Below are 21463 nucleotides of genomic sequence, written 5' to 3'. Positions count from 1 at the left end.
ACAGCCCATGCTCTGACCCAGTTCAGTATCTTCTTCTTCTTCTTCTTCTCCGCCTCATTTTCCTACTCCTTTTTTTTTCACTAATTGAAATATGTTTTTTATTTTTTGCAGATCCGCCCTTGCTCTATTTGGGATCGACCTACTTCTTCACTGCTACCATTGATGAGCTTTTCACACCAGTCAATCCAGGAAATAGAAAATTCAATCTGATTCGTTGATATTTTTTTACATTGTTATAGAATACCTCTGATATAGATGTGAATAGAATTTTTTTTAGCAAAGTTTGTGTATATCCAAAGTATTTAACAGCACGGTTTTAGTGTGCTTCACCTGAAATACTTGTTTTGGTTGCTTTCAATGTTCTACATTCATTTGAATATGATATGAGACACTTGCTTATGTTAATGTTATGCAAATTAATATTGTGAGATGAGACACTTGTGAATACAGAGTTTGTGATTTGCAAGTGATATTATTAATGGCTCTTTGTTGGGGGTATAGGACTGCATGGTCAGCCTTAGCTAAGCTTAACTTGGCTAAGAATGAACTGAAGGATAAGGGTGCTATTTTGATCAGAAAAACACTGGAAGAAGGCCATGGCCTATTAAAAGAAGTTGATTTCAGCACTAATTCAGTAAGAAGGGCTGGGGTGAGGTCCTTAGTACAAGCTGTGGTAAATAAGCCTGAGTTTAAGTTGCTGAATATCAATGGGAATTGCATTTCTGGTGAAGGTATTTATGAGGTAAAGGACACATTCAAGAAATCACCTGATGGGCTAGGGCTGCATGGTCAGCAAGGAGTGAGGAAGGGGGAGAAAGTGATGAAGAGGAAGAGAAGGGTGATGAAAATGGGGATGAATTGGAATCAAAACTTAAACATCTTGAAGTCAGCAAGGAGGAATAGCAGACTATGATGGATTCTGATATTGACTTTTAACTTGTGGAAGAGGTTTGAAGTATTTTTCTTGTGATATTTGGAATTGATCAGCTCATTGAATCCTACTAATATAGTTATTGATTCTGTAACACAACCACTCGAGTCAGTGATGGGTCATGTTTTTATTTTTCTTGTTTTTTCCCCATTTCAAGAACACTGGTTTAATTAATTAATTAATTATTTTTTATTTCTGATGTTACTTTAGCGAATTGGATGGATTTTGTTCTGCTTTTTTCTTAGATGGTTGATATGTTTTGAGATATTTTGGTACGTGTGAGTTGTACTTGATTCAAATTTCCTCACAAATCCTAGTCTTTTGTGGCTTGATGGCCTCCAAATAACAAGGGCAGTAGAGTTTCTATTACCAAAAGATTTTTAACACTACTTAAGCAAATAACAGTTATATATTTTAAAATTTGGTTTAATTGTAATGCAACTTAATTTTGAATAAAATATTACTAATCTTATCTGTGGGGTTATGGTGAATTGTATTTTCTAATAAACTCAGTTTTTACCACTTCCTCAAATGTGTGAAAATTAATGTTGATCATGTGATGATTTTATGCAATTTGAATTAAATTATAAGTAATTGTTTTCATTTTTAATGCTTTAGTGTTAAAATCAAGGTTCATAGTATTAGAAAGGCAAAAAATGTAGGAAAGGCAAACTTAAGAGATGCAACGCTTTGGACACCCATGCATACAGAGGAAAAATTAGGATGCACATGCACTTTTCTAGTGAAACTCCAATAAATCCTAATGATTCGATAACACTAACTTCAAGTCTTAGATGATTATAAATGAGGTATATACATATAAGAAACATATTTATGTGAAGTATGAACTATTTGGCCACACTTGAAAAATGTTAAAAAGTATACAAGACTTAAATACATGCCATGTATATCTTAAATTATTTTGGACACCAATATTGTTCTAATAGAAAAGTAAATATTAAAATTTAAAACAGAAACAATTAGCAAAATGAAGGTGTAGTCTTAAGTGGTCAGTGGGTTGTTTTGCCATCTATTGATACAGGTTCGAGTAAACTTGTCTTACTACAAATTTCTAAATGCTCTCTCACCCCTAAGATTTTAAATGTGCAAAGCTATTCTCTTCATCTTTCTACTCAGTTTTACAACATTGAAGTTTATAGAAAACGAAAATGGTTGGTTATCAATAGAATTTCATCTTTTAGAGTAAAACTATGGCATCTAAAACCCAAGTAATTGGTCCAACAAACCTCCTCTCAAATGGCTGCTTCCCTTCCCTCCCTCCTCTATGTCCATGTATATTAGTGCATGCAACTTTTGTTCATTAGGCTGCATTTGTTTGCGATGCAAATGCTAGTTCAATACATAAATGCACTCTGGGCCAGTTTTGCAAGTGTTTGGTAGGCATGCATTTGTGTTCTGATAATGACAGCTATCGGAACTTCCAAGACATGCATTTGTAAATTAGGGTTTGGGGGTATAGGACTACATGGGCAGCATTTGCAAATCCCTGTGTATAGCTCTTTGTCATACATGTTTTTTGCTCTATTCAAAGATATTATACTTCACCTATTTCAAAAAAAAAAAGTGTAGGCTCATCTGAGGATCCTATTACTAGATTAGCTCCAAAATAAACTTGAGATTGTTTTTTTTTTTTTTTTTAATTGGTGAATTTCAGAATTTTCAGTCAATGTGCTTTTATTGTGTTGAAATCATGCCGAAGTTTGCTTAACCTTTTTGGTCTTCCCCTGGTTCTTCTATCCCTTCCAACTTGTACAGATCACTTAATCTGGTGCTGTAAATGGACTCCAAGATATGTATCAGATGCTGATTCCTATTTCCATAAAAGATCGAAAACTGCCTTCTGACCTTAACTGCATCTTTCTGGTATGTTTAATCCATTCCTAAACCTTAATTGGATCCATTTCCAGCCCTACAAACACTTGTTCGTTAGGTCACTAGTTTTTATCAGTTGGAATGCTGGCCTTGCTTTATGGCCTCAGCCTCAGGTGGATGCATTTCTCCAAGGTTTTAGCAGGTAGATGTGCAAGGTGACTCTTGTTGGTTGGAGCAGAGATGATTTTGATCATTCCTTGATGGATCTTTGGTTTTTCTAATTTGATTACCAATATAGTCTTTTGAAGGGTGGGGTTGGGACTGAACCATATTGTGGGTCTTTACTCTCTAGGTAGCATCATTTTCTTTGTGCTTAAAAAATAGATAAATTCCACAAATTTCCTTATTTTGTCCAAGGTAGAACCTCCAAGATGATCACTTCCTCCCCTTCTCTAGTATGAGTTCTATTTGTTAGAGGGACCTATAACTCCTAAAACACCCTGGTGAATTCACTCAGGTTGGGGGGGGAATACCCCCTCCAAGATCCTTATGTTCTATATGCAATCTTCCAAATTTGAAATTTCATTTCCTTTATTTATCTTGGAGATCATAGATTACTTCGGTTAAAATTAATTACCTCCTTCCCCTCCACTAAAAAACCGGTTAATTAAGTACGAGTTCAATTTTTTTTCTTAGGAAAGATGAATTTGTATATTGAGAGTTGAAATGAAGCTGAGGTAGTAGAGGGGATGGCTGAATAAAAGTCTAGTGTGGATCTAAAAGGAAGGAAGAACTAGGAGGTAAGGGAGGGATAAGATAGAAAGGGAAGGATCTAATGCAAGACATACACAGTAATTTCCATATATGTGAGATGTTTGATGCAAGCCTTCTTATGAGAGTCATTTTTTAGTGTTCTAAGCATCACATGTATGGTTCTTTGTTTTATAGAATCCTGCTTTTGGAGCTAATATAGTTGAGAATAGCAATCTTACTGATGGCCTTAATGGGTGGTTTTCTCTTGGTAACTGTACTCGTAGTGTGGGCACTAGCTCTCCTCATCAACTTTTTCCAATGGCAAGAGATTCCCTCGGGTTCCATGAACCTTTAAGTGGCTGCTACATCCTTGTGAGAGATACACAGGCCTAGATGGGCCCTGCTCAGATGATCAGAGATAAACTAAAACTTTACCTGACATACCAAGTATCTGCTTGGGTTTGCATTAGTCCAGGAACAACTAGTCCTCAAAATGTAAATTTTGCACTTAGTGTGGATAACCAGTGGGTCAATGGGGGGGCCAAGTTGAGGTTAATGGTGATAGGTGGCATAAAATGGCAGGTTGTTTTAGAAATGAGGAGCAACCATCCAAAGTTATGGTCTATATCCAAGGACCATCTTCAGGTGTCAACTCAATGGTTGCAGGGCTTCAAATTTTCCCTGTTGATAAAAAAGCAAGATTTAAACATTTAAAGAAGCAAACTAACAAGGTATTTTTGTTTGTTTTATGAAAAGTTCAATATTTTTACTTATCATTTCATTTTTTATGCTGCATTCTGTTTCTTTGGATTGTACTTCTATATTTTCCAAGGTTTTGGCTTGTAAAATAGATGATTATGCAAGATTACAGACCTATAGTGTCACAGCTGCTGAGATTGTTCAATAAATTTGCTCAGTGATATTTAGTGAGCTAATTCACAAGATTGTGAAATTGATTAACCATGGTCTATGGCTATGGTCATGATTAGTTATATATATAGGAAACAAAGGCACACTTTGTCTTATCAAAATTTTTATGTGAGATTACTGATTTATTTGGACGGCCTAATTTATTTTTAATGTTTGAGCTTTGGGTGAGTTGGTTCTTTTCCCCAAAATTCTCTTCTCACGTTTAACTGTTTAACTATGTTACCCTTTTTGTTCTGCAGATACACAAGCAGGATATCATCCCAAAATTTGCAGGATTTGATGTTAGTAATTTGTGGCACATTTATGAAAGTTAGACAGACACACAATTTCCCATTTGGCTCATGTATGAATAGAACAAATATAGACAATGAAGATTTTGTTGATTTCTTTGTTAAGAATTTCACACTTAAGGCTCCGTTTGTTTGTAATACAAACACCGAACCGGGGCATTTATGTACTCCAGTTTGTGTTTGTGAGCGTTTGTTTGATGCATAAAAAAGTAATGATTATCAGAGAAAAAATGCATTTTCTGACACTTTTGTACTATGAAAAGAGAGCATTAATGTAATTTTTGGATATAATTTTGTGTTCTCTTGATAATTAACTTTTTGACCAAAGTTAAGGCATTAAATCATATGATACTTGGAGCATTTAATGATGGGCCCACACTTTTGCACCGATTTCAAACAAACAAGATGAATGCAAAAACGGTTTAAAACGTTTGCATTCATGAACCAAAAAATGGGTAAATATGTAGTGTACATATTTGCGTTTACATTGCAACCAAACACAGTCTAATGGTTCTAAAAGGTCAACTTTTTGTAGATGAGTTTTGTAGACGTACATTTTTTCATTTTTTTATGGTGGAGAGTGATTTTTGTTTGTTTGTTTTTCTTTTCAATTTTTTTTTTCATATTTTCTCCATAGGTTGCCAATGTGGATATATGTTGAAAATATATAAAAAGTGGTTGTTTTTGAGGTTTTTTTAACAGGGGCATAATTGGAAATTTTGGGTGATTCTGATTCCAATTTCTACTTGAACCAAAAAGATCAGAATCCGATTCTAATTCTTGACTTATGAACATACATTCTAAATTCTCCCTTGTCGTTAGTGTCTGCTAACGAAAAGATGAAAAAGACTATTTTATCCTTCATTTTTTTATTTATTTTCAAAGTAGAAATATTTGCCACTACTATATTCTATTTCTGTTTTTTCAAAATAGATTATTTATAATTTTATATATAAAGGGGAATCGCGAGAGGTTTAAGGGTGTTTCTGAAATGCTTTTGTTTTATAATTTAGAAGTTTAACTTTTGATAATTTAAATTAAAAAACATATGGTTGTATTTTTTTTTTTTTACATATAAATCAAAAGCCAAAAAATAACACTACACCAAAATGAGAATTTCTCTGATTGCTGTTTCCGACGCTTATTAGAGGGTTCAGACTTCAGTGTTGTGTATGCATTGTGAACATCTCGTAATTATGTGTTATTATTTTTATGAGATATGTTCTCAATGTACGGTGGAATATACATCTGAGGTCGTTGTAAGGCGCGAGCAGAGCTCAATTCGCTTAGTAGTCGGCACAATGGATTTAGTCCAAATTTGATCGTAGATCATGACCCCGTCTATTATCGGTTATCACAATTAGGGGTGATAACCGATAATAGGACCAGGTCTAATATAATTCTAACCTAAACTTGGTCCATTGATTCTTATCTCAATCCAATTCAATATAGGACCAGGTCTTTGTGACAAGCACAGGCCACAGAAAAGTTTTTGGATGAACATAGTGACAAGTACAGGCCATCCATGGGAGACATGGAACCTAGAGTATGCATTGCAGCCCAGAAAAAATAAGAAAAAGAAAAAAAAAAAAGAAATGCACAAGAACAAGATAAAGACGATCCATCTATATAAATTTCATTATAATTTCAGTAATTGTAACAATTCATGCCCAAAAAAGAATCCCAAAAAAATAAATCAATAAATGAATCAAATATACCCCTAAATCCAGCAAACCCAGTTGATCTATCCTCTGTTCTCAGAACAAAACCATGCCCACCACCAAGCTCGCAAGCACCACCATCAAGCCACCCTTTAAGCTTGTAGCACTGCTTGTTGGAGCCATTGCAGGGGCCTCGATTTCAGACGGAGATGCGGCCGGAGAAAAGCTAATGAACCCACCTCTCGGAGAAAGTGCAACCACTATCAGTTTCTGCCCCTTCTCGCAGTGTCCATTAGCTCCGCTGATGAAATAGAATGGCCCAGATCGGTCGAGCACAATCTTAGTGTTTCCATCCTTGTATTCAGCGATGGGGCTCGAAACGTTGCAGCTGGCGTACGCCTCCTTGGTCACTTGCAATACAGAGTCCTTGTTGGCGTCGTACTTCCACACTGGGGCAGAGCAGAGAGTAAATGTGTTATGACTAGAGTAGCAGAAACAATGAGTCCAGATGAGTAAAAAGCTTGGGATAGAAAATTGGGAAGTTACCGAGTGAGTCTCCGATTTGAAAACGAGATGCTCCGGCCCATCGGTTTAGAGATTCGGATTCAGAGGATGGGACCTTCCATGCGTCTGTTTTACCGCCAACTAAGATATCCCTAGCGTCTGAGAAGCTGAAGAGGAGACAGACGAGCAACATGGATGACACTAGAGGTCTTGAGAAAGCCATTGATAATCAATCTGAGAAACACAGTCAGAGAGAAAAGAGTAAAAGCTTTAAACACTCCGTGGTTGGTCTTGTCTCAAAGAGTGAGAATGAGAGAGAGAGGGAGAGAGCGGCCGAGTGGGATTTGTTAAGTGAGGGTCCGTCCATTCCATTTATAGAGGGAAAGAAGAAAATAGCCGTTGGGTCTGGGTTTCTTTTTCAACGGTAAAAATGGGTGAAGCAACAGCAGCAAAAGCTCACCTGGAACTCGAACGAGACGAGACTACCGATGTGTTTCTTTAGAGAGGACCATCACGGTGTTATCCTCTGCGTAAAGGCCGTTGGATTGGAACTTTTATCACGATATCGGGATACAAGATTTGAACTCAACGAGTTACGGGGGCCTAGCTGTAGTGGTATTGATTATTGAACGCATTATGCATCCTGTCACTGTCAAAGTGTAACATACACACCAGCACCACACACATCAAGAACATTCCAGAAGTCCAGCTGGCCCCGCCATCTGTCAGACTCAATCCAGTGGGTCCGTCACAGAATGTTCTGAATAGCTGGCATAGATGCGTGGATCACGAGTCACGACCATGCACGTTTTGTGTTGTGCATGGTATCTGTCAAAGCTATCCTCTTCTTATACATAACATTCATCCTTTTACACGTGGGATTTATCTCACTATTCATCAGGTTTATGCAACTCTTTTGTACTCCGCCCAACAGACACCCCAGCACAACGTAACCAAATTAGACCAACCCCTAGAATCCTATATCTGATTTGCAATTTGCGTTGGGTTTTGAGTTTCGTCGACATATAACAAATACGACGCTCAGTTTAAACGTGATGATAGAAGTTGGCCGGGTCATAGCATAAGCACATCTATGTTTAAAGTTTAAGCCCGGGATGTGGAAGAAGAAAAGCAAGATACAAGCAAGATGTAGTTTACACTTTAATACTCCTCCATGGAGGGTCTGCTGTCTGCATCTGAAGAAAGAGAATCAATTATAGCTTTGGCATCACATCAGGCGCTAGCTCCAGAATCGCCAAGCCAACGCTTCCGCCTTCAGTTTCAGCAGGAGAAGAGCATCGAATTGAAGGAGAGAGCACAGAGCACAGAGAAGTTCTACCAACCATACTCCATTATGATCGATCCTTGATAGCCAAGCGTATGGCAGAATGAGTGACGCACCATTTAGTCCACCCCTGAATTAAATGATCAGAACTACAACTGGGCTGATGGGTTGGAATACAAGTGTTCTGGTAATTAGCATCAAAAGACCTTGAGATAAGAGTTCAAGTGGGCATTAATTCCATAAAAGAAACCACATAACAATTACCCCACGTGCGAAGGTTGTGACTTGTGAGAGGACCATGCTAATTAGAAAATTTGTCAATTTGCCTCCAGTACTGATTCCAAGTTGAATGCTTTTTTCAAGTATTAAGGAGAGGACCTCGATCCAACATACAAATCTTCCGCCTTCATTTCATTAACGTACACCCACTAGATCCATAATTTCAGATTTTCTTGTGAGAGGCTGAAGATTTATCAAGTTCACCACTTGTTCAGAGCAAGAGCAGAAAAGATCCAAAATTGATTTACTTCTGAACCTCCGCCATGGTTGATTCCCCAACAATTAATAAAATCATCCGCAAACAAGAGATAAATTTTGCTTCAAACTACATCTCCCGAATTTAAAACCTTTAGGCTGTGTTTGGTTTGGAAGGAAAAAGTAGAGAAAGGTAGGGAAACTTATACAAGATTTGTAAAGATTTCCCTACCTTTTCCTTCAAACCAAATATAGCCATGTCGCCAGCTTTAAGATCTTCTGAAAGCATTCTAGAGAGTACTTTCAAACAAATAATGAAAGGTCCTCTGCTTGGTTTAGAAGGTTTACTGGGGCTGCCATGTGCCTTTCCCTCTTCACTATTTGTCTCCTTCCTACCCTCTCCTCTCCCAGCCGTCTCTCTCTCTCTCTCTCTCTTGATTTAAGAAAGAGCAAAAAGTTGAAACTCCAACTATAAAGGAAGATCGACAAGTATCTCTCTCTCTCACATTGGCATTTGATCCTAATATAGTTCCTTAGTGTTTAGATTTTTCTGAAACCTCATCAATAAATAAAAAACCTAGGTTATAACTTGATAAAATTGCTTAGAATTTTGACTGTTTTGTGTTTTGCATGTAGTGCAATTAAAAACTACTTCAAATTTTCGATCTTCTTATTTATACAAGTCTCTTATTTAATTCAAGGGCAATATTCTCTCTCAACACCGAATTATTTATTCACAGCTGATTTGTTTTTGTATGTGGTTGCTTTCGTCATTTGTTTCTAGTGTGTTTGTTTGTACTTGCTTTGCAGAAATTACTTTCAGCTTTAAATTCTGTCTTAGTACATGTTCTTCTTAGTTTACCTTGTTACCCTTCCATACTAAACCCTCAAGTGGTTTGGAATTTGAATCATTGAATGCAAGTCTTTATTTATCTTTCTGTGGTTGGAGTAAATACATCTCAGGCTCAGGATCTCAAAATAGCTGAGAAAAGAAAAGACAAGCAAGTACGTATAGAATATTTGCCTCCGGATCTCGTTTTTCATCATGGTGGAATCCAATATATATATATATATACCTACCTTATCTCAACTTTAGCAGAAAAGAACACCAGAATGCCCCATCAGGGTTGAAGTCCTGAACCAATGTCCATGCTAATCATCCAGCTTAGGCACATGGTTTTGAACTACTGATTGGGTAGAAGTAGAGAGAAGAGTGTGGGATGCATGAGGGGCTCATTATTTCATTATTTCATGGGGGTTTAGCTCCAGAGATAAGCACTTTTACGAAGTATTTTTATAAAAGCATTTTTTTAAAGTACTTTGATTAAAGTAATTTTACAAAACTATTTTTTTTAAGTATTTATATCAAATTACTTTTTTTAAAAGTACTTTTATCAAAGTACTATCAAAATACTTTTACGAAAATACTTTTACAAAAGTACTTTTACAAAGCACTTTTACGAAAGCACTTATACGGAAGTGATTTTATTAAAGAACTTTTTACATAACACTTTTATAAAAGTATTTTATGGAAGTGCTTTTATCAAGGTACTTTTATGAAAGCACTTTTGTAAAAGTACTTTTATAAAAGCACTTCTATCAAAGTACTTTTATTCATTGACTTTGGATTGGATATTTTGAAAATTTGAAAGAAAATGAAGGACAAAAGAGTCACAATTGCTTATTTAAGTGATTATTGGAGAAAAAGACCACTAAACTTGAAAAGGTTGGGTACCAAATGCAAATAAGTGCTTATTTAAATAAGCACTTGTTTTAAGCACTTATTCAATAAACACTTATTTTTAACATAATAACTCCTAAACATGGCCTAAGAGATCTACTAATATGATTTATACACATTATATCAAAAAAGTTTAGTATAGAGTAAAGATATTCTCCTTGATCGGCATATGATCCAGTCAACCTCCTCAGCATCATAAAATCTATTAACAACTTTAATAGTCTGTTAACACATATAAAGACTTAATTTGAATTCTGATAGTTGATTCTATCCCATGTAGGAGAGCCTACTATTCAAATTGAGAGATAAAAGAATCATCAATGTGCATTATGAATTCTGTAGAGTCCATCAGTCTAATATATGAGCTTGAGAAAAAAAAAAAAAAAACATTGGTGTTGAAAAGGTGAATGAACTCTTGGCAGATATGCCTTTGCTCTGGCTATCAGTTGGGCTAGGTCTAGGACCTTGCCATTATGTATTGAGGCATTCCTCATATCCCAAATTAATCTAAAAAGAATAAAGAAAAGGCCTGTGAAGTGGGATTCATCTTCTTGTGCCCACAGTAGGCTAAGCTCTTCCTTTCTCTGGTTTTCGATTATTTCATGCATCATTTTATTGTGTGTTGCTTCTGGATTTATACTAATATGGACATGAATCCAAATGGCTCGCGCAAAATGGCAGTTGAAGAAGAGATGCTCCCATGTCTCTACTTCAGATTTACAGAGAGAACAAATCTTCTCTTGACTTATGCAGAAACAGTAATTTGTCTTTAGTTGGGATCATCCCATTCCACCACGCTTTCCACATGAAAAGTTGGAACCCCAGGGGAATTTTTGATTTCCAGATAATGTTCCATTTCAAGAAGGATCGAAAGGTGAGGGGCGCTAACTCATGAAGAAAAAATAACCAGATTTAGCACTGTACTTAGCATTTTTGGATCCTTTCCACATCAACTGATCTGAAGGTAGGGATGGAGAGATAAAAATATGAGAAATTTGGTTATCACTCAATAGTAAAGAGTAGTTGTAGTCAAGGTTCAAAGTATCGAAATATTGGCCTATACATATCATGCCGATGGCTTCCCAAATACGCCTCTCCAGGGGTTGTATTGGATCAGACACTGATTCAGAGGAAAGCCAGGCCTTAAACCGACCCCTCTAAACTGGTTTTGAACTATATATAGTAGGGACCCATGGATCTTTCACATAAAGATTCATAGTTTCAACCACCTGCTTCCACCATTTAGGATCAGAGAATTTTTTCTTCAAATTGAATAGTGGTTGATTCTTTATGTATCTCTCTTTAATTACTTTTTGCCATAAGCCATGTTCACTAGTGAACAATCTCCAAATTTGTTGAATTCCTTTAACTTTCTAAAATTCAAACCCCCTTCTCTTCTTGTTCCACACAATTTGTCCCATGAAATTGTGTGGAAAGACATTTTTGAGGAAGAGCCCTCCCACCAAAAGCTCCTTTGAATCTGCTCTAATTTTGAAACTAGACTTTGGCAATATAGAAGAGCTCATAATGTAAGCTAGTAGCCTGAAGGACAGCCATATAGTAGTTCTTCCAGTTTGTGAAAGAAATTTTGTTTTCCACATAGCTAGTTTTGAGTTCATCTTATCCACTATGGCTAAATGATTCTTTCTATTTGTGTTTTCAAGGTGAATGTAAGCTAGTAGCCTGAAGGACAGCCATATAGTAGTTCTTCCAGTTTGTGAAAGAAATTTTGTTTTCCACATAGCTAGTTTTGAGTTCATCTTATCCACTATGGCTAAATGATTCTTTCTATTTGTGTTTTCAAGGTGAATGTAAGCTAGTAGCCTGAAGGACAGCCATATAGTAGTTCTTCCAGTTTGTGAAAGAAATTGTGTTTTCCACATAGCTAGTTTTGAGTTCATCTTATCCACTATGGCTAAATGATTCTTTCTATTTGTGTTTTCAAGGTGAATTGCCCCTAGATATCTCTCCTGAGTTTTATAGGAGGGTAGATGGAGTTGTTTCACCCCCTTTACTGAAATAAGCTCCTGATTTTACTTTATATCTTTCTGGCCTGAGATTTGTTAAAAAAAAAAAAAAAAGAATGTCCTTTATTTTATTCACCTGATTGCGGTTAGCTTGATTTAGGATGGAATCGTCTACAAAAAGTAGGTGGTGATTCCTTACATAACTTAAATCCCTTCAGTTCTTTACTTGTGGATACGCCCGAGAGTACTTACTGCATTTTAATGATGAAAAGAAGGAGATAATGGGTCTCCTTGTCAGATCCTATTGCGAAGGTTAAAGAATTCTTTTTGAATCTCATTCTAATATGCTGTTAGTGGGTTTTGGAAATCCTCTAAAACAAATGAAGCAGAGAGGATCACCGCGGGTTGCTAGAGTCGCCGTCGCCATCGCCTGTGAGAATGATCGCCGCCGGCCGAGCATGTCTTGGGACACACGTCTCCATTTGGTGTTGTTTTGGTAAGGTGGTTTTGGTAGAATTTGTGTTGGGGTTTTCCACCCAAAAAACGAAGTTTACCAACAGTTTTGTGTTTTCACGTTTTTGAAATTTATCAGAAAAACACGAAAACAAGTTCGTTTTTCAAAAAATTTTAACCATAAAACGATGGTTTTTTCAAGAAAATGTTTTTGGTGAACAAAATTAACCTGTTTCAAACCAGCTGGTCCGTTTTATTTTCATCAATTTCTGCCAATACTGATTTACTGAATTTCTTTCTTCTGCTCAAGATGCAGTCGGAAAATGTGAACTAGGTTAGTCCATTTGCATATTCAATCAAGCAAAACCACAAAGAACGCAAGACCATAAATCCAATCCATAGGAATCTTATTATAATTTCAGTAACTGTAACAAACTCATACCCAAAAAATTCCCGACAAAAATAACCAATAAATGAATAAATAATCCCCTGAAGATGGAAACTTGAAATTTCCTACCAAACCCAGTTGATCTATTCCTCTTCTCAGAACAAAACCATCCCCACCAAGCTCCCAAGTACAACCATCAACCCTCCCTTCAAGCTTGTAGCAGTGCTTGTCGGGGCCACAGCAGGCCCCTCAATTTCTGCCGGAGATGGCGCCGGAGAAAAGCTAATGAACCTACTTCTTGGAGAAAGCACAACCACAATCAGCTTTTGCCCCTTCTCGCAGTGTCCATTGGCTCCGCTGATGAAATAGACTGGCCCTGATCGGTCGAGCACAATCTTGCTGTTGCCATCCTTGTACTCAGCGATGGGGCTCGATACGTTGCAGCTGGAGTAAGCCTCCTTCGTCACTCGCAATACGGAATCCTTGTTGGCATCGTACTTCCAAACTGTGTTGCAGAGCAAATTAAAGCAAGTGTGTTAGAGCAGAGGAGGAGCAGAAGAAATGAAGCCAGATGAGTAAAAAAAGCATGGAATTGAAGATGGAAGTTACCCAGTGTGTCACCGATTTGGAAACGAGCTGCTTCGGCCCATCGGTTCAGGGAGACGGACTCAGAGGATGGGATCTTCCATGCATCGGTTTTGCCGCCAACCAAGATTTCTCTGGCTTCTGAGAAGCTGAGAAGGAGAAATACCAGCACAACAGATGAAGCTAGAGATCTAGAGAAAGCCATTATCGATTATCTCTATCTGGGAAATAGCTTCTAACTACTTCTTAGTGGTCTCAGAGATGTGATGAGTGAGAGTGAACTCAGCGCAGTGTTTCAGCGATGTTCTGTGTGGGTTCATTTATAGAAGAAAGGAAGAAAATAGCCGTTGGGTTGGGTTTGTCGGTTTCCTCTCAACGGTAACAACGAGAAAAAACAAACTGGAAAACGCCGTTAGCTTCTTTTTTATTTTGAAGGACAATTAGAGAGTGTCAACCTTAATCTAGAGCCATTGGATTGGAGCTTTGGTCACGATCACGATGTTGGGTTCCAAAGATAGGACTAACCGACAAGTGTCCATATGTGCCGAGGTATAAGATTTCAATACAACGAAACGGGCCTACAAGTGCACCATACACCACAAATGACAAATGTAGAACATTCTATGAAAGTCCAGCTGGCAATGCCATCTGTCAATCAAATGGGTTCCCTTGCAGAATGTCCTGGGTGGCAGGAGTGGTGATCTGGTGATTTGTTAGATGTTACTTGAAAGTTGAAAGTTAGGAGTTGTCTCTCGGGGACAAGAGCTTTTGAGTTAGGCGGTGTTTGAATCGAATAAATGCAGGCACCACTTCAGCATACCCATGGAGATTTGAAAAAACAAGCTATGAATTATTTGCACATTTATGGTTGGGGTAAGCGTTAAGGGTAAAGTTTCATTTTAACGCTTTCCCATTCTCTAATGGGTAGGCGTTTATTCATGGTGTTCGGTTTCATGGAACATGTATCATGTATTTGTTTTGGTCTACATCACTATTGTTAAGGGCGTTCGAAGGGTTTGTGGTGTTTGTGGATTGGTATACACCATAGGTTAATTTATCATTCATGGGTTTATCTCATGGATTAAACAACACTATTTTGTTGTATGGGATGAGGAATTATCTCATATTTTGTATATAATATTTATCATTGCATATATCATGCTATTTGAGTTTTGCATGAAAAAGTCAAGGTTTTTAAAACCGACCTAGAAAATGAATGGGTCAGAAGTCTAGTTCCTGGGTCAAATGATCTGATCGTTCAAATCGAATGATTGGCCCACTCTAACAGAAAAAAAATAAAAAAGAACAAAAAATGGTCAAAATCGTTGAATGTTTCGAATGGTTCAACCACCTGGGTCAACGGTTTGTTGACCAAATCAACTCTTTTTGGCCAAAATCTGGTTTTGGCAAAAAACGAAACCAATCACCTGATCGTTTCCCAGTTTTTCCAGTCCGATCCGGTCTGATTCGGTTTTGAAAACTATGGAAAAAGTAATTACATTTAATTGGATAAATGTATATTTTATTATTTATTATTTTACAAGGTTTTTAAAATCGACCCAGAGAACGAACCGGTCAGGGGTTCGGTTGCCGGGTCGAACGGTCGGCCCGTTCTGGTAGAAAAAATAAAAAAAAATGATAAAAAATATTGAACGGTTCAAACGGTTCCAACCGCCCGGGTCAGTGGTTTGCTGACCAAATCAACATTTTTTGGCCAAAATTTGATTTTGGCGAAAAACAGAACCGGTCACCTGATCGGTTCTCAATTTTTTCGGTCCAATCATCCGGTCCAGTTTGGTTTTGAAAACCATGGAAAAAGTAATAACGTTTAATTGGATAAATGTATATTTTATTATTTATTGTTTTACAAGGTTTTTAAAACCGACTTGGAGAACGAACTAGTAAGGGGTCTGGTTCCTGGGTCAAACGGTCAACCCATTCTGATAGAAAAAAAAAATGATCAAAACCATTGAACAGTTCAAACAGTTCAATTGCCCCAGTCAGTAGTTTGCTGACCAAATCAACGTTTTTTTGCCCAAATCCAGTTTTGGCAAAAAAATGGAATTGATCACTTCCTAGTTTTTCCGGTCCGACCGTCTGGTCCGGTCTAGTTTTGAAAATCATGTTATTTTACATAAATAAATAGTAGTAATGTCAAATTGTTAATAACTTCATAAAACAATATTAGTAATATTATTAATAATATTTTTATTAATTAATAAGTTTTGAATATTATTTTTATTAATATTATTAATATTATTAATCATTGTTAATTATTAGTAATTAGTAACAATATTATTAATTATTATCAAATATTATAAATATTATTATTAATATTGTTAACATTATTTTATTAATCATTAATATTAATAATTATTTTTATTATTATTATTACTAATTTTAGTTAACATTAATATCATTATTTGTTATTAAATATTAATAATATTATTGTTAGTATTATTAATTATTAATTCTTTTGGTAATTTATTAATATTTTTTTATTATATATATTACTAAAAAATTAAAATATTGTATTATATTTATTAACATCATAAATAATCTCACGCGTTGTAGTTGAGATGTATGAAATCAAACACAAGATGTATATAGAAATGTGCCACACCTTGCGGAACACCCATTAAGGTGTGGTATGAATCATCAGTACACACATTTTTGTCTATGGTGCAAAACAACTATCCTGTTGGGGTGTGGTGTGTTACACCTGTGGTATAGATAAAAATACATCACCCAATTTATCATCTACATTATAGAACACTCCCTTAATGATGTGATGCATAATAACGTTTAAGTGTCAATAAACAGATTCATTATTATTTTTCTTTACAAATAAATCAAATACAAACATTTAATAAATAAATGCCCACGATTACAAATACATGCTTAAATTTGTATATGGGACTGCTGTAATAGAAGAAACAATGGGTTTTGCAACTCTTGATACTCCGCACTATAGACAAGGTGGAACCATCAACAAAAATAATTAGAAATCATGTCGCATTCTACGAGAGCTCTTAAGACAAGTCTTTTGATGGGGTTCACTTTATATGTAGATAAGTAAAAATCATGTTACAGTACGTACAAATAAAACAAACTCCATCTGACGAAGAAATTCAAGAGTTGCATGAACTTGTTGCTTGCTATGATTCCTCAATTTTGCTTTTTTTTTTTTTTTCTTCTGCTTTCTGATGGATAATGATGGGTATAGAGAGGAATAGAGGATCATGTTAGACCTTCTAGAGCAGAAAGTGAGAAGATTCTTTGGGCCATTGAGATGTCCCCTAAAGTAAGGGGTGTTCTACAACCTGAATACACTCAAAGTGCTAAAACAGAGCAGGCATGCTGAAACACACTCAACACTATCTGCATACACAAAGTTAAACTGTTAAAGTATCTCATAAACTCTGCAATGTATATCCAAAATATATAATTTTTTAATATATAAATCAAGAAGGTGTTTTCTAGTATGTATGATTTTGTGGAACATTCTTGTTTGTTAAAAAATTACATATGTATTTTGCTGGTCTCATTAAAGAAATTTTCTTTCTTTGTCATAGAGTACCATTATTAAATGCTTGCCTACACCTCCCCATTTGATCTATGGAATGGGAAGGGAAAAAGAAAATTCTTTAATATATTTTTTCCTCTCTAGATGCGTTAATGGTATCTAAAATCAAATTCAGATAATTTGAATATAATAACGGGTTGAATTCAAATATCCTATTCATATCATTTAACTAGTTGAATCTGCAAATTTGGGTGACTTCAGTCAATTTGTTAAACTTCCAATTCAATAAATTATATAGCTCATCTACATTTATAGTTGTAATGCTATTAAAAGTATGAGTGTGTGAAAATTTTTTCTTGATTAAAAATACCCCTTTATTTCAATTTGGTCCATCCTTAATTTTGAAGGCATTTGAACCAATACTTTTTACCTTATTCAATTCCCACTCATTTAGCCTTACGTTCAAGATCTTAATTCCCATTCTTTCTCTCATTAAATCATATATTTAAGGTATTTTCACCAAAAAATTCTATTAATAATATTTAAATTTAATATTAAGATTTTTAACAATATGAAACCTATGTTTTTTAAAACTGACCTAGGAACAAAGTTGTTCTTCTATCTAGGTTGTGGATAAGAAATTCAACCATTCAGGTCAAATGGGTCAACCCATGATGTCATTTTTAAGAAACATTTCTTCAATAGAATTTTACAAAAGTAATAAAATGTAGAAAATTTTTGGCACATCTCTAATACTTTCTATTAATCATATTTAAAAAAAAATGACTGATAAACCACTATTGTTTTTATTGATGATGGAAATGAAATGCAAAATTTAAAATCAACTTAAAGATGAAATTGTTTTCCTATTCAATGGTGGGTCAACAATTCAACCTTTTTGGGTCGAATGTGTTACAATTGATGCATAATTAAACAATAAAAACTAAAAATATAAAAACACAAAAAATAAAATGGCAGGGATGTTATATAAAAAATTAATTACATTTCTAATATTTTATATTAATCATATTAAAAATTAAAGTGTGATAAATAAGTATTGTTTTCATTGACGATAAAAATGAAATGTAGAATTTAAAATTGATAAAAAAAAAAAACCATTTTCTCTTGGTGGAAGTCAACAATTCAAGCTTTTTGGCTCAAATGTATCAAACCTCAATGCCATTATTAAATAGGGTAAATTGCATATAGGTACTCTGTACTTTGGGGGTAATCTCACTTTAGCTAGGGTATGAACTTTCAAATGTGCCACTTCGTACCTAAGCTTCAAGAAATATACATTTAAATCCAATTCCAATAAACTAATTTTATGGTGAGGGGTAAAATTATGAAAATATCCACATTTTGACTCTCTTTTTCTCATTGTTCATCTTTCTTCATTCAGTGGACTTTGGACTCAAACTAGTGGTAGCAAAGTAAGCTCACCTTTGTTTAAAGTGAGACTACCCCCAAGGTATACAAAGTACCTATATGTAATATACTCTATTAAATAATAAAATATAAAAATATAAAATACAAGAAATTATGAAAATTATAAAAAGTATGACAAAATACAAAAACTTTGTAAAGAAACATTGAGCACATTTCTAATATTATATATTCATCATATTAAATAAAAATACACATAATAAGAATTATTTTCATGCACATGAAAATATAAAAAATAAGAAACAATTTGAACATATATTGGCATATGTTGCTATTATAATTATCATCAGCGTCATCTAAATTTGTCACGTGCAAAGCATATGTATATTTGATACTACATATAATATATAAAACATTTAAACATTATATATATATATATATATTCCCAACAAGTTAACACCCCTGGTCTCTACTATTATGTCTTATCATATTAAATAAAAATAATGTGATAAACAATAATTATTAAAATCAAAAAGAGAATTAATATTTTAAGCAAGACTCATTGACCAGGTCAAATAATTTAGTGGTTTAATTGTTTGGATCATCAATTTGTTGATCGAGTCAATGATGTGCTACCTTCCCTTTTGCTAGCAAATAAGTAGACATGAAAATTTTGCACCCGATAAAGGAGAATGATTTGGACACATCCCATTTTTGATGAATCTGGAACATCTCTCTCACAATTCACAAAAATTGATTGATTACAATTGACACTAGTCAAAATTTGTACCTCTTGTGCTGTGCTGCAAAAATGGTAAATTTTTTTGTCACATAGAGTTTGTGGGCCTATGGCTTTGTGCCCTCTTCATAAAAAACTGGGGTGTGCCGTAATCACAGCCAATAGAAATTTATACCGTGATTATTATTATTCATTGTTTCACTTCAAAACTTCACCAATTTCTTTAGAAAAACATTTTCCATCGAATTCTGCCATCCAAACACAAACCATCTGGGACATGGATTATTTCTACATTCAGCTCTTCTGCATGCGTTGTAGGCCATACTGGGCATCATCAATCAATGATCCAACTTTTCTGCCATGCAGTACATGCTGGGTATGAGTATTGAGTATCTCATGCAATGATCAACTCACGTTTCACTTTCAAATTTCCATCCCAAAAGTCTGCAAATAGACCAAAATATGAGGGTTAGAAATGTCATTTCCATCTCTCTTAACTTGAAACTTGCCGATCGCCGTTACCACCTTTTCCCTTAAATTGCGGTTCGTAAAAGTGTGGCCAGGCCGCGTAGTAAAACGTGAGTGGCTTCTTGCAGAATAACAGAACTAGCCCTCTACACAATTAAAAAACGTACAAAATGTGAGGGCATTTTTTGGTCATTCAAAAAGTAAGTTGAAACGTTTTTAGCTTGTCGGATTCGGATCGAACGTAAAAATCGGAAACTTCATTGGGCCACCAATTTTCCGATTCAATGGTTCGACCTTTCTGATCCCGTCCGACTTCCGAGTTATGTTTCTTACTCCTTTCCAATCCAATATTCCATTTCTTCAGTTGAAACATGAAACCAAGTGGTTCACTGAACTATCAACCGGTCTGGTTCAACGGCTATCTATCCTCTTTTCCACGTTAAATAGGGTGAAGAAACCCCCCCCCCCCTCCCAACAACCCTCTGAGACTGAGTTGTGTTAATCTCCTTCTCTTCTCTGCCAATCTCCTCTCGCTCTCGCGTTTCAAGTTTTTCTGGGTTTATCCATCGTCATGGCTTCTTCTTCATCAGCTCTTCTGTCATCGTTGTTGGTGCTCTTCTCGATTCTTCTCTTCGGATTCACCGAAGCCAGAGACATCTTGGTTGGAGGCAACGCGAACGCATGGAAAATCCCATCCAATGAAAGCGCGTCCTTAAGTCTGTGGGCTGCAGCTACTCGTTTCAGAATTGGAGACTCTCTCGGTGATCCTCTCCATCTGAAATCATAAGTTTTTGAGGCATTTCCTCGTCTGGATTCTCTTCTGATTCTGTTCACGTCTTCTCTTTTTCTGCAGTTTGGAAGTACGACCCCAAGAAGGACTTGGTTCTGCAAGTGACGAAGGAGGCGTACACAGCTTGCAATACGTCGAACCCGATCGCTGCCTACAAGGATGGGAACACCAAGGTTGAGCTCGACCGGTCGGGGCCGTTCTACTTCATCAGCGGAACTGAGGATAACTGCCAGAAGGGAGAGAAGATGACCGTGGTCGTGCTGTCGCCGAGACACCATGGGTCTGGCTCGTCTGCTCCGGCTCCTGCTCCGGCGGTGGCACAAGAGGGACCGGCGTTGTCTCCGACTAGCGGTGTGCATGGCTTGAGGAGTGGTTTCAGTTTGGTTCTTTTAGGGAGTTTGGTGGGGATGATGTTGTTATGAGCAACAAAAATGGAAAATTTTGATAGCGTTTTCTTATCTTTGGGATTCTTATAATACAATACAGATAGATAAGAATGTAGTAGCTAGAATGGAAATCTGAACTTTATTCTGTAATGGGATTTGCTTTGTGTAATGGTGAACCTCTCCCTCTCTCCCTCTCTCTCTCTCATCTCTGTGGAATTCAAAAACTGCCATTGAAATGCAGGACCAGAGTTCATCAGCTTCAGGCTTCAGCGGTGGCCTATGTTGGAGTTTCCTTGTATGGGAAAGCAAAGGGTGGCAACCCGCCAATTTTGTTCTGTTTGCTTTCAGAAGGTCGTGTGCAGGAGTACCTAAC

At 36.0% G+C, this 21463-nt stretch overlaps 3 protein-coding genes across 3 annotated transcripts; 1 reads left to right on the top strand and 2 right to left on the bottom strand.

Moving 5' to 3' along the window:
* Positions 1–6348: 6348 nt before the first annotated feature.
* On the bottom strand, positions 6349–7272 carry LOC148869718 (early nodulin-like protein 15). Its single transcript, XM_088967738.1, has 2 exons — positions 6945–7272; positions 6349–6847 (listed from the first exon to the last, which is right to left on the bottom strand). Exons 1-2 carry the CDS (start codon positions 7123–7125, stop codon positions 6495–6497), a joined length of 534 nt encoding a protein of 177 aa, XP_088823864.1. The 5' UTR covers positions 7126–7272; the 3' UTR covers positions 6349–6494.
* Positions 7273–13208: 5936 nt separating this feature from the next.
* Positions 13209–14095, bottom strand: LOC148869717 (early nodulin-like protein 15). The gene is made up of 2 exons (XM_088973447.1): positions 13820–14095; positions 13209–13715 (listed from the first exon to the last, which is right to left on the bottom strand). The coding sequence occupies exons 1-2, from the start codon at positions 13998–14000 to the stop codon at positions 13366–13368; spliced, it is 531 nt and encodes a 176-aa protein (XP_088829573.1). The 5' UTR covers positions 14001–14095; the 3' UTR covers positions 13209–13365.
* A 5843-nt stretch (positions 14096–19938) lies between these two features.
* On the top strand, positions 19939–21259 carry LOC148869716 (early nodulin-like protein 14). The gene is made up of 2 exons (XM_088967695.1): positions 19939–20675; positions 20768–21259. Exons 1-2 carry the CDS (start codon positions 20486–20488, stop codon positions 21124–21126), a joined length of 549 nt encoding a protein of 182 aa, XP_088823821.1. The 5' UTR covers positions 19939–20485; the 3' UTR covers positions 21127–21259.
* The last annotated feature ends 204 nt before the right edge of the window (positions 21260–21463 follow it).

Source organism: Nelumbo lutea, chromosome 2, assembly GCF_056320005.1.
Source record: "Nelumbo lutea isolate HS-2025 chromosome 2, American lotus-T2T, whole genome shotgun sequence".
NCBI lineage: Eukaryota > Viridiplantae > Streptophyta > Magnoliopsida > Proteales > Nelumbonaceae > Nelumbo > Nelumbo lutea.
This window is presented reverse-complemented; position numbering and strand designations above follow the sequence as displayed.